The 12,916-nt window shown below is 56.8% G+C and overlaps 1 protein-coding gene across 1 annotated transcript in view; it reads left to right on the top strand.

Annotated features, from left to right (window-relative positions):
• Positions 1-12,916, top strand: part of LOC144486498 (type 1 phosphatidylinositol 4,5-bisphosphate 4-phosphatase-like) — a 69,582-nt gene that overhangs the window by 38,892 nt on the left and 17,774 nt on the right. The window contains exon 3 of the mRNA XM_078204540.1: positions 4,928-5,034. Coding sequence (XP_078060666.1) covers positions 4,928-5,034 — 107 coding nt within the window. The remainder of the gene's footprint in view (positions 1-4,927; positions 5,035-12,916) is intronic.

Here is a 12,916-nt window from a genome sequence, read left to right on the forward strand (position 1 = left end):
AGCAGTGTGAACCCACTGTGTCACCGTGCTGCCCCGGGTCCCTGGCACTGTGAGGCAGCAGTGTGAACCCACTGTGTCACCGTGCTGCCCCGGGTCCCTGGCACTGTGAGACAGCAGTGTGAACCCACTGTGTCACCGTGCTGCCCCGGGTCCCTGGCACTGTGAGACAGCAGTGCTAACCACTGTGTCACCGTGCTGCCCCGGGTCCCTGGCACTGTGAGGGAGCAGTGTGAACCCACTGTGTCACCGTGCTGCCCCGGGTCCCTGGCACTGTGAGACAGCAGTGCTAACCACTGTGTCACCGTGCTGCCCCGGGTCCCTGGCACTGTGAGGCAGCAGTGCTAACCACTGTGTCACCGTGCTGCCCCGGGTCCCTGGCACTGTGAGGGAGCAGTGTGAACCCACTGTGTCACCGTGCTGCCCCGGGTCCCTGGCACTGTGAGGCAGCAGTGTGAACCCACTGTGTCACCGTGCTGCCCCGGGTCCCTGGCACTGTGAGGCAGCAGTGTGAACCCACTGTGTCACCGTGCTGCCCCGGGTCCCTGGCACTGTGAGGCAGCAGTGCTAACCCACTGTGCCACCGTGCTGCCCCGGGTCCCTGGCGCTGTGAGGCAGCAGTGCTAACCCACTGTGCCACCGTGCTGCCCCGGGTCCCTGGCGCTGTGAGGCAGCAGTGTGAACCCACTGTGTCACCGTGCTGCCCCGGGTCCCTGGCACTGTGAGAGACAGCAGTGCGAACCCACTGTGCCACCGTGCTGCCCCGGGTCCCTGGCACTGTGAGGGAGCAGTGTGAACCCACTGTGTCACCGTGCTGCCCCGGGTCCCTGGCACTGTGAGGGAGCAGTGTGAACCCACTGTGTCACCGTGCTGCCCCGGGTCCCTGGCACTGTGAGGCAGCAGTGTGAACCCACTGTGTCACCGTGCTGCCCCGGGTCCCTGGCACTGTGAGGCAGCAGTGTGAACCCACTGTGTCACCGTGCTGCCCCGGGTCCCTGGCACTGTGAGGCAGCAGTGCTAACCCACTGTGCCACCGTGCTGCCCCGGGTCCCTGGCGCTGTGAGGCAGCAGTGCTAACCCACTGTGCCACCGTGCTGCCCCGGGTCCCTGGCGCTGTGAGGCAGCAGTGTGAACCCACTGTGTCACCGTGCTGCCCCGGGTCCCTGGCACTGTGAGAGACAGCAGTGCGAACCCACTGTGTCACCGTGCTGCCCCGGGTCCCTGGCGCTGTGAGAGACAGCAGTGCTAACCCACTGTGTCACCGTGCTGCCCCGGGTCCCTGGCTCTGTGAGGCAGCAGCGCTAACCCGCTGTGTCACCGTGCTGCCCCGGGTCCCTGGCACTGTGAGGCAACAGTGCTAACCCACTGTGTCACCGTGCTGCCCCGGGTCCCTGGCGCTGTGAGGCAGCAGTGTGAACCCACTGTGTCACCGTGCTGCCCCGGGTCCCTGGCACTGTGAGGCAACAGTGCTAACCCACTGTGTCACCGTGCTGCCCCGGGTCCCTGGCGCTGTGAGGCAGCAGTGTGAACCCACTGTGTCACCGTGCTGCCCCGGGTCCCTGGCACTGTGAGGCAGCAGTGTGAACCCACTGTGCCACCGTGCTGCCCCGGGTCCCTGGCACTGTGAGGCAGCAGCGCTAACCCACTGTGTCACCGTGCTGCCCCGGGTCCCTGGCGCTGTGAGGGAGCAGTGCTAACCCACTGTGTCACCGTGCCGCCCCGGGTCCCTGGCGCTGTGAGGCAGCAGCGCTAACCCACTGTGTCACCGTGCTGCCCCGGGTCCCTGGCTCTGTGAGGCAGCAGTGCTAACCACTGTGTCACCGTGCTGCCCCGGGTCCCTGGCGCTGTGAGGCAGCAGTGTGAACCCACTGTGTCACCGTGCTGCCCCGGGTCCCTGGCGCTGTGAGGCAGCAGTGTGAACCCACTGTGTCACCGTGCTGCCCCGGGTCCCTGGCACTGTGAGGGAGCAGTGTGAACCCACTGTGTCACCGTGCTGCCCCGGGTCCCTGGCACTGTGAGGGAGCAGTGTGAACCCACTGTGTCACCGTGCTGCCCCGGGTCCCTGGCTCTGTGAGGCAGCAGTGTGAACCCACTGTGTCACCGTGCTGCCCCGGGTCCCTGTGAGGCAGCAGTGTGAACCCACTGTGTCACCGTGCTGCCCCGGGTCCCTGGCGCTGTGAGGCAGCAGTTCTAACCCACTGTGTCACCGTGCTGCCCCGGGTCCCTGTGAGGCAGCAGTGTGAACCCACTGTGTCACCGTGCTGCCCCGGGTCCCTGGCGCTGTGAGGCAGCAGCGCTAACCCACTGTGTCACCGTGCTGCCCCGGGTCCCTGGCGCTGTGAGGCAGCAGTGTGAACCCACTGTGTCACCGTGCTGCCCCGGGTCCCTCGCTCTGTGAGACAGCAGTGTGAACCCACTGTGTCACCGTGCTGCCCCGGGTCCCTGGCACTGTGAGGCAGCAGTGTGAACCCACTGTGTCACCGTGCTGCCCCGGGTCCCTCGCTCTGTGAGACAGCAGTGTGAACCCACTGTGTCACCGTGCTGCCCCGGGTCCCTGGCACTGTGAGACAGCAGTGTGAACCCACTGTGTCACCGTGCTGCCCCGGGTCCCTGGCACTGTGAGACAGCAGTGTGAACCCACTGTGTCACCGTGCTGCCCCGGGTCCCTGGCACTGTGAGACAGCAGTGTGAACCCACTGTGTCACCGTGCTGCCCCGGGTCCCTGGCACTGTGAGGCAGCAGTGTGAACCCACTGTGTCACCGTGCTGCCCCGGGTCCCTGGCACCGTGAGGCAGCAGTGTGAACCCACTGTGTCACCGTGCTGCCCCGGGTCCCTGGCGCTGTGAGGGAGCAGTGTGAACCCACTGTGTCACCGTGCTGCCCCGGGTCCCTCGCTCTGTGAGACAGCAGTGTGAACCCACTGTGTCACCGTGCTGCCCCGGGTCCCTGGCTCTGTGAGACAGCAGTGCTAACCCACTGTGTCACCGTGCTGCCCCGGGTCCCTGGCTCTGTGAGACAGCAGTGCTAACCCACTGTGTCACCGTGCTGCCCCGGGTCCCTGGCTCTGTGAGACAGCAGTGCTAACCACTGTGTCACCGTGCTGCCCCGGGTCCCTGGCACTGTGAGGGAGCAGTGTGAACCCACTGTGTCACCGTGCTGCCCCGGGTCCCTGGCGCTGTGAGGCAGCAGTGTGAACCCACTGTGTCACCGTGCTGCCCCGGGTCCCTGGCACTGTGAGACAGCAGTGTGAACCCACTGTGTCACCGTGCTGCCCCGGGTCCCTGGCACTGTGAGACAGCAGTGTGAACCCACTGTGCCACCGTGCTGCCCCGGGTCCCTGGCACTGTGAGGCAGCAGTGTGAACCCACTGTGTCACCGTGCTGCCCCGGGTCCCTGGCACTGTGAGACAGCAGTGTGAACCCACTGTGTCACCGTGCTGCCCCGGGTCCCTGGCACTGTGAGGCAGCAGTGTGAACCCACTGTGTCACCGTGCTGCCCCGGGTCCCTGGCACTGTGAGGGAGCAGCGCTAACCCACTGTGTCACCGTGCTGCCCCGGGTCCCTGGCACTGTGAGACAGCAGTGTGAACCCACTGTGTCACCGTGCTGCCCCGGGTCCCTGACACTGTGAGACAGCAGTGTGAACCCACTGTGTCACCGTGCTGCCCCGGGTCCCTGGCACTGTGAGGCAGCAGTGCTAACCCACTGTGTCACCGTGCTGCCCCGGGTCCCTGGCGCTGTGAGGCAGCAGTGTGAACCCACTGTGTCACCGTGCTGCCCCGGGTCCCTGGCGCTGTGAGGCAGCAGTGTGAACCCACTGTGTCACCGTGCTGCCCCGGGTCCCTGGCACTGTGAGACAGCAGTGTGAACCCACTGTGTCACCGTGCTGCCCCGGGTCCCTGGCACTGTGAGACAGCAGTGTGAACCCACTGTGTCACCGTGCTGCCCCGGGTCCCTGGCACTGTGAGGGAGCAGTGTGAACCCACTGTGTCACCGTGCTGCCCCGGGTCCCTGGCGCTGTGAGGGAGCAGTGTGAACCCACTGTGTCACCGTGCTGCCCCGGGTCCCTGGCACTGTGAGGGAGCAGTGTGAACCCACTGTGTCACCGTGCTGCCCCGGGTCCCTGGCTCTGTGAGGCAGCAGTGCTAACCCACTGTGTCACCGTGCTGCCCCGGGTCCCTGGCACTGTGAGGGAGCAGTGCTAACCCACTGTGTCACCGTGCTGCCCCGGGTCCCTGGCGCTGTGAGGCAGCAGTGTGAACCCACTGTGTCACCGTGCTGCCCCGGGTCCCTGGCACTGTGAGGCAGCAGTGCTAACCCACTGTGTCACCGTGCTGCCCCGGGTCCCTGGCGCTGTGAGACAGCAGTGTGAACCCACTGTGTCACCGTGCTGCCCCGGGTCCCTGGCACTGTGAGACAGCAGTGTGAACCCACTGTGTCACCGTGCTGTCCCGGGTCCCTGGCACTGTGAGGCAGCAGTGTGAACCCACTGTGTCACCGTGCTGCCCCGGGTCCCTGGCACTGTGAGACAGCAGTGTGAACCCACTGTGTCACCGTGCTGCCCCGGGTCCCTGGCACTGTGAGGGAGCAGTGTGAACCCACTGTGTCACCGTGCTGCCCCGGGTCCCTGGCGCTGTGAGGGAGCAGTGCTAACCCACTGTGTCACCGTGCTGCCCCGGGTCCCTGGCACTGTGAGGGAGCAGTGTGAACCCACTGTGTCACCGTGCTGCCCCGGGTCCCTGGCACTGTGAGGGAGCAGTGCTAACCCACTGTGTCACCGTGCTGCCCATTTCTCTTTAACGCCTGCAGTCACTCACACGGGATTTTACAGTCAGGGACTCACTTGGTAAGACCTTGGAATGGGTGCTGATGTAAAGTGTATGATAGTGACTGACTTCATTCAGACTCTTTCTCCTCCATCTTCCCCCACAGCCCATTAAGAATGCGCCAGCAGGAAAGAAATATGTTCGCTGTCCGTGTAACTGTCTGCTAATCTGCAAAGTTACCTCGCAGAGGATCGCATGCCCCCGACCTTACTGGTAAGAGAACCCCTCTTTGTACAAGTCACGCACAGAGAGAGAGAGAGAGGGGACTGAGAGACACCAGTCAGTGTACAGATATCTCCCTGAGAGAGAGAGGGGACTGAGAGACACCAGTCAGTGTACAGATATCTCCCTGAGAGAGAGAGGGGACTGAGAGACACCAGTCAGTGTACAGATATCTCCCTGAGAGAGAGAGAGGGGACTGAGAGACACCAGTCAGTGTACAGATATCTCCCTGAGAGAGAGAGAGGGGACTGAGAGACACCAGTCAGTGCACAGATATCTCCGAGAGAGAGAGAGAGGACTGAGAGACACCAGTAAGTGTACAGATATCTCCCTGAGAGAGAGGACTGAGAGACACCAGTCACTGTACAGATATCTCCCTGAGAGAGAGAGGGGACTGAGAGACACCAGTCAGTGTACAGATATCTCCTTGAGAGAGAGGACTGAGAGACACCAGTCAGTGTACAGATAGCTCCCTGAGAGAGAGAGAGAGGACTGAGAGACACCAGTCAGTGTACAGATATCTCCCTGAGAGAGAGAGAGAGGGACTGAGAGACACCAGTCAGTGTACAGATATCTCCCTGAGAGAGAGAGAGAGGGGACTGAGAGACACCAGTCAGTGTACAGATATCTCCCTGAGAGAGAGGGGACTAAGAGACACCAGTCAGTGTACAGATATCTCCCTGAGAGAGAGAGAGAGGGACTGAGAGACACCAGTCAGTGTACAGATATCTCCCTGAGAGAGAGAGAGAGGGGACTGAGAGACACCAGTCAGTGTACAGATATCTCCCTGAGAGAGAGAGAGGGGGGACTGAGAGACACCAGTCAGTGTACAGATATCTCCGAGAGAGAGAGGGGACTGAGAGACACCAGTCAGTGTACAGATATCTCCCTGAGAGAGAGAGGGGACTGAGAGACACCAGTCAGTGTACAGATATCTCCCTGAGAGAGAGAGGACTGAGAGACACCAGTCAGTGTACAGATATCTCCCTGAGAGAGAGAGGGGACTGAGAGACACCAGTCAGTGTACAGATATCTCCCTGAGAGAGAGAGGGGACTGAGAGACACCAGTCAGTGTACAGATATCTCCCTGAGAGAGAGAGAGGGGGGACTGAGAGACACCAGTCAGTGTACGGATATCTCCCTGAGAGAGAGAGAGGGGACTGAGAGACACCAGTCAGTGTACAGATATCTCCCTGAGAGAGAGAGAGGGGACTGAGAGACACCAGTCAGTGTACGGATATCTCCCTGAGAGAGAGAGGGGACTGAGAGACACCAGTCAGTGTACAGATATCTCCCTGAGAGAGAGAGAGGGGACTGAGACACACCAGTCAGTGTACAGATATCTCCCTGAGAGAGAGAGGGACTGAGAGACACCAGTCAGTGTACGGATATCTCCCTGAGAGAGAGAGGGACTGAGAGACACCAGTCAGTGTACAGATATCTCCCTGAGAGAGAGAGGGGACTGAGAGACACCAGTCAGTGTACAGATATCTCCCTGAGAGAGAGAGAGGGGGGACTGAGAGACACCAGTCAGTGTACGGATATCTCCCTGAGAGAGAGAGGGACTGAGAGACACCAGTCAGTGTACAGATATCTCCCTGAGAGAGAGAGAGGACTGAGAGACACCAGTCAGTGTACAGATATCTCCCTGAGAGAGAGAGGGGACTGAGAGACACCAGTCAGTGTACAGATATCTCCCAGAGAGAGAGAGAGGGGACTGAGAGACACCAGTCAGTGTACAGATATCTCCCAGAGAGAGAGAGAGGGGACTGAGAGACACCAGTCAGGGTACAGATATCTCCCTGAGAGAGAGGGGACTGAGAGACACCAGTCAGTGTACAGATATCTCCCTGAGAGAGAGAGAGAGGACTGAGAGACACCAGTCAGTGTACAGATATCTCCCTGAGAGAGAGAGAAGGGAATGACAGACACCAGTCAGTGTACAGATATCTCCCTGAGAGAGAGAGGGGACTGAGAGACACCAGCCAGTGTACAGATATCTCCCTGAGAGAGAGAGGGGACAGAGAGACACCAGTCAGTGTACAGATATCTCCCTGAGAGAGAGAGGGGACTGAGAGACACCAGTCAGTGTACAGATATCTCCCTGAGAGAGAGAGAGAGGACTGAGAGACACCAGTCAGTGTACAGATATCTCCCTGAGAGAGAGAGGGGACTGAGAGACACCAGTCAGTGTACAGATATCTCCCAGAGAGAGAGAGAGGGGACTGAGAGACACCAGTCAGTGGACAGATATCTCCCAGAGAGAGAGAGAGAGGGGACTGAGAGACACCAGTCAGTGTACAGATATCTCCCTGAGAGAGAGAGAGGACTGAGAGACACCAATCAGTGTACAGATATCTCCCTGAGAGAGGGGACTGAGAGACACCAGTCAGTGTACAGATATCTCCGAGAGAGAAAGGGGACTGAGAGACACCAGTCAGTGTACAGATATCTCCCTGAGAGGGAGAGAGGGGACTGAGAGACACCAGTCAGTGTACAGATATCTGCCTGAGAGAGAGGGGACTGAGAGACACCAGTCAGTGTACAGATATCTCCCTGAGAGGGAGGGGACTGAGAGACACCAGTCAGTGTACAGATATCTCCCTGAGAGAGAGGGGGGACTGAGAGACACCAGTCAGTGTACAGATATCTCCCTGAGAGAGAGAGGGGACTGAGAGACACCAGTCAGTGTACAGATATCTCCCTGAGAGAGAGAGGGGACTGAGAGACACCAGTCAGTGTACAGATATCTCCCTGAGAGAGAGAGGGGACTGAGAGACACCAGTCAGTGTACAGATATCTCCCTGAGAGAGAGGGGGGACTGAGAGACACCAGTCAGTGTACAGATATCTCCCTGAGAGAGAGAGAGGGGGGACTGTGAGACACCGGTCGGTGTACAGATATCTCCCTGAGTGAGAGAGAGGACTGAGAGACACCAGTCAGTGTACAGATATCTCCCTGAGAGAGAGGGGGGACTGAGAGACACCAGTCAGTGTACAGATATCTCCCTGAGAGAGAGAGAAGACTGAGAGACACCAGTCAGTGTACAGATATCTCCCTGAGAGAGAGAGGGGACTGAGAGACACCAGTCAGTGTACAGATATCTCCCTGAGAGAGATATATGGATTTTAGTAAGGCGTTTGATAAGGTTCACCATGGTAGGCTTCTGCAGAAAATGCAGATGTATGGGATTGGGGGTGATCTAGGAAATTGGATCAGGAATTGGCTAGCGGATAGGAAACAGAGGGTGGTGGTTGATAGTAAATATTCATCATGGAGTGCGGTTACAAGTGGTGTACCTCAGGGATCTGTTTTGGGGCCACTGCTGTTTGTAATATTTATTAATGATCTGGATGAGGGTATAGTTGGGTGGATTAGCAAATTTGCTGATGACACCAAAGTCGGTGGTGTGGTAGACAGTGAGGAAGGGTGTCGTAGTTTGCAGGAAGACTTAGACAGGTTGCAAAGTTGGGCCGAGAGGTGGCGGATGGAGTTTAATGCGGAGAAGTGTGAGGTAATTCACTTTGGTAGGAATAACAGATGTGTTGAGTATAGGGCTAACGGGAGGACTTTGAATAGTGTGGAGGAGCAGAGGGATCTAGGTGTATGTGTGCATAGATCCCTGAAAGTTGGGAATCAAGTAGATAAGGTTGTTAAGAAGGCATATGGTGTCTTGGCGTTTATTGGTAGGGGGATTGAATTTAGGAGTCGTAGCGTTATGTTGCAACTGTACACAACTCTGGTGCGGCCGCACTTGGAGTACTGTGTGCAGTTCTGGTCCCCACATTACAGGAAGGATGTGGAGGCTTTGGAGAGGGTGCAGAGGAGGTTTACCAGGATGTTGCCTGGTATGGAGGGGAGATCCTATGAGGAGAGGCTGAGGGATTTGGGATTGTTTTCGCTGGAAAGGCGGCGGCTAAGAGGGGATCTTATTGAAACATATAAGATGATTAGAGGTTTAGATAGGGTGGATAGTGATAGCCTTTTTCCTCTGATGGAGAAATCCAGCACGAGGGGGCATGGCTTTAAATTGAGGGGGGGTAGTTATAGAACCGATGTCAGGGGTAGGTTCTTTACCCAGAGGGTGGTGAGGGATTGGAATGCCCTGCCAGCATCAGTAGTAAATGCGCCTAGTTTGGGGGCGTTTAAGAGATCCGTAGATAGGTTCATGGACGAAAAGAAATTGGTTTAGGTTGGAGGGTCACAGTTTTTTTTTAACTGGTCGGTGCAACATCGTGGGCCGAAGGGCCTGTTCTGCGCTGTAATGTTCTATGTTCTATGTTCTACCAGTCAGTGTACAGATATCTCCCTGAGAGAGAGAGAGGGGACTGAGAGACACCAGTCAGTGTACAGATATCTCCCTGAGAGAGAGAGAGAGAGAGGGGGACTGAGAGACACCAGTCAGTGTACAGATATCTCCCTGAGAGAGGGGGGACTGAGACACCAGTCAGTGTACAGATATCTCCCTGAGTCAGAGAGAGAGAGGACTGAGAGACACCGGTCGGTGTACAGATATCTCCCTGAGAGAGAGAGGGGACTGAGAGACACCAGTCAGTGTACAGATATCTCCCTGAGAGAGAAAGAGGGGACTGAGAGACACCAGTCAGTGTACAGATATCTCCCTGAGAGAGAGAGGGGACTGAGAGACACCAGTCAGTGTCCAGATATCTCCCTGAGAGAGAGAGGGGACTGAGAGACACTAGTCAGTGTACAGATATCTCTCAGAGAGAGAGGGGACTGAGAGACACCAGTCAGTGTACAGATATCTCCCTGAGAGAGGGGGGACTGAGACACCAGTCAGTGTACAGATATCTCCCTGAGAGAGAGAGAGAGGGGACTGAGAGACACCAGTCAGTGTCCAGATATCTCCCTGAGAGAGAGAGAGGGGACTGAGAGACACCAGTCAGTGTACAGATATCTCCCTGAGAGAGAGAGAGAGGGGACTGAGAGACACCAGTCAGTGTACAGATATCTCCCTGAGAGAGAGAGAGAGGGGACTGAGAGACACCAGTCAGTGTACAGATATCTCCCTGAGAGAGAGAGGGGACTGAGAGACACCAGTCACTGGACAGATATCCCACTGAGAGAGAGAGAGAGGGACTGAGAGACACCAGTCAGTGTACAGATATCTCCCTGAGAGAGAGAGAGAGGGGACTGAGAGACACCAGTCAGTGTACAGATATCTCCCTGAGAGAGAGAGAGAGGGGACTGAGAGACACCAGTCAGTGTACAGATATCTCCCTGAGAGAGAGAGAGGGGACTGAGAGACACCAGTCAGTGTACAGATATCTCCCTGAGAGAGAGGGGACTGAGAGACACCAGTCAGTGTACAGATATCTCCCTGAGAGAGAGAGGGGACTGAGAGACACCAGTCAGTGTACAGATATCTCCCTGAGAGAGAGAGAGAGGGACTGAGAGACACCAGTCAGTGTACAGATATCTCCCTGAGAGAGAGAGGGGACTGAGAGACACCAGTCAGTGTACAGATATCTCCCTGAGAGAGAGAGAGGGGGGACTGTGAGACACCAGTCAGTGTACAGATATCTCCCTGAGAGAGAGAGGGGACTGAGAGACACCAGTCAGTGTACAGATATCTCCCTGAGAGAGAGAGAGGGGACTGAGAGACACCAGTCAGTGTACAGATATCTCCCTGAGAGAGAGAGAGAGGGACTGAGAGACACCAGTCAGTGTACAGATATCTCCCTGGGAGAGAGAGAGGGGACTGAGAGACACCAGTCAGTGTACAGATATCTCCCAGAGAGAGAGAGGACTGAGAGACACCAGTCAGTGCACAGATATCTCCCTGAGAGAGAGAGAGAGAGAGAGGGGACTGAGAGACACCAGTCAGTGTACAGATATCTCCCTGAGAGAGGGGGGACTGAGAGACACCAGTCAGTGTACAGATATCTCCCAGAGAGAGAGAGAGGGACTGAGAGACACCAGTCAGTGTACAGATATCTCCCTGAGAGAGAGAGAGAGGGGACTGAGAGACACCAGTCAGTGTACAGATATCTCCCTGAGAGAGAGGGGACTGAGAGACACCAGTCAGTGTACAGATATCTCCCTGGGAGAGAGAGAGGGGACTGAGAGACACAAGTCAGTGTACAGATATCTCCCTGAGAGAGAGGGGACTGAGAGACACCAGTCAGTGTACAGATATCTCCCTGAGAGAGAGAGGGGACTGAGAGACACCAGTCAGTGTACAGATATCTCCCTGAGAGAGAGAGGGGACTGAGAGACACCAGTCAGTGTACGGATATCTCCCTGAGAGAGAGAGAGGGGACTGAGAGACACCAGTCAGTGTACAGATATCTCCCTGAGAGAGGGGACTGAGAGACACCAGTCAGTGTACAGATATCTCCCTGAGAGAGAGAGAGGGGACTGAGAGACACCAGTCAGTGTACAGATATCTCCCTGAGAGAGAGAGAGGGGGGACTGAGAGACACCAGTCAGTGTACAGATATCTCCCTGAGAGAGAGGGGGACTGAGAGACACCAGTCAGTGTACGGATATCTCCCTGAGAGAGAGAGGGGACTGAGAGACACCAGTCAGTGTACAGATATCTCCCTGAGAGAGAGAGAGGGGACTGAGAGACACCAGTCAGTGTACAGATATCTCCCTGAGAGAGAGAGAGAGGGGACTGAGAGACACCAGTCAGTGTACAGATATCTCCCTGAGAGAGAGGGGGGACTGAGAGACACCAGTCAGTGTACAGATATCTCCCTGAGAGAGAGAGAGGGGACTGAGAGACACCTGTCAGTGTACGGATATCTCCCTGAGAGAGGGGACTGAGAGACACCAGTCAGTGTACAGATATATCCCTGAGAGAGAGAGAGGGGTCTGAGAGACACCAGTCAGTGTACAGATATCTCCCTGAGAGAGATGGGGACTGAGAGACACCAGTCAGTGTACAGATATCTCGCTGAGAGAGAGAGAGAGGGGACTGAGAGACACCAGTCAGTGTACGGATATCTCCCTGAGAGAGAGAGGGGACTGAGAGACACCAGTCAGTGTACAGATATCTCCCTGAGAGAGAGAGAGGGGACTGAGAGACACCAGTCAGTGTACAGATATCTCCCTGAGAGAGAGAGAGGGGGGACTGAGAGACACCAGTCAGTGTACGGATATCTCCCTGAGAGAGAGAGGGACTGAGAGACACCAGTCAGTGTACAGATATCTCCCTGAGAGAGAGAGAGGACTGAGAGACACCAGTCAGTGTACAGATATCTCCCTGAGAGAGAGAGGGGACTGAGAGACACCAGTCAGTGTACAGATATCTCCCTGAGAGAGAGAGAGAGAGAGGGGGACTGAGAGACACCAGTCAGTGTACAGATATCTCCCTGAGAGAGGGGGGACTGAGACACCAGTCAGTGTACAGATATCTCCCTGAGTCAGAGAGAGAGAGGACTGAGAGACACCGGTCGGTGTACAGATATCTCCCTGAGAGAGAGAGAGGACTGAGAGACACCGGTCGGTGTACAGATATCTCCCTGAGAGAGAGAGAGGACTGAGAGACACCAGTCAGTGTACAGATATCTCCCTGAGAGAGAGAGAGGGGACTGAGAGACACCAGTCAGTGTACAGATATCTCTCAGAGAGAGAGAGAGAGGGGACTGAGAGACACCAGTCAGTGTACAGATATCTCCCTGAGAGAGGGGGGACTGAGAGACACCAGTCAGTGTGCAGCTATCTCCCTGAGAGAGAGAGAGGACTGAGAGACACCAGTCAGTGTACAGCTATCTCCCTGAGAGAGAGAGGGGACTGAGCGACACCAGTCAGTGTACAGATATCTCCCTGAGAGAGAGAGGGGGACTGAGAGACACCAGTCAGTGTACAGATATCTCCCTGAGAGAGAGGGGACTGAGAGACACCA

Source organism: Mustelus asterias, unplaced genomic scaffold (assembly GCF_964213995.1).
Source record: "Mustelus asterias unplaced genomic scaffold, sMusAst1.hap1.1 HAP1_SCAFFOLD_371, whole genome shotgun sequence".
NCBI lineage: Eukaryota > Metazoa > Chordata > Chondrichthyes > Carcharhiniformes > Triakidae > Mustelus > Mustelus asterias.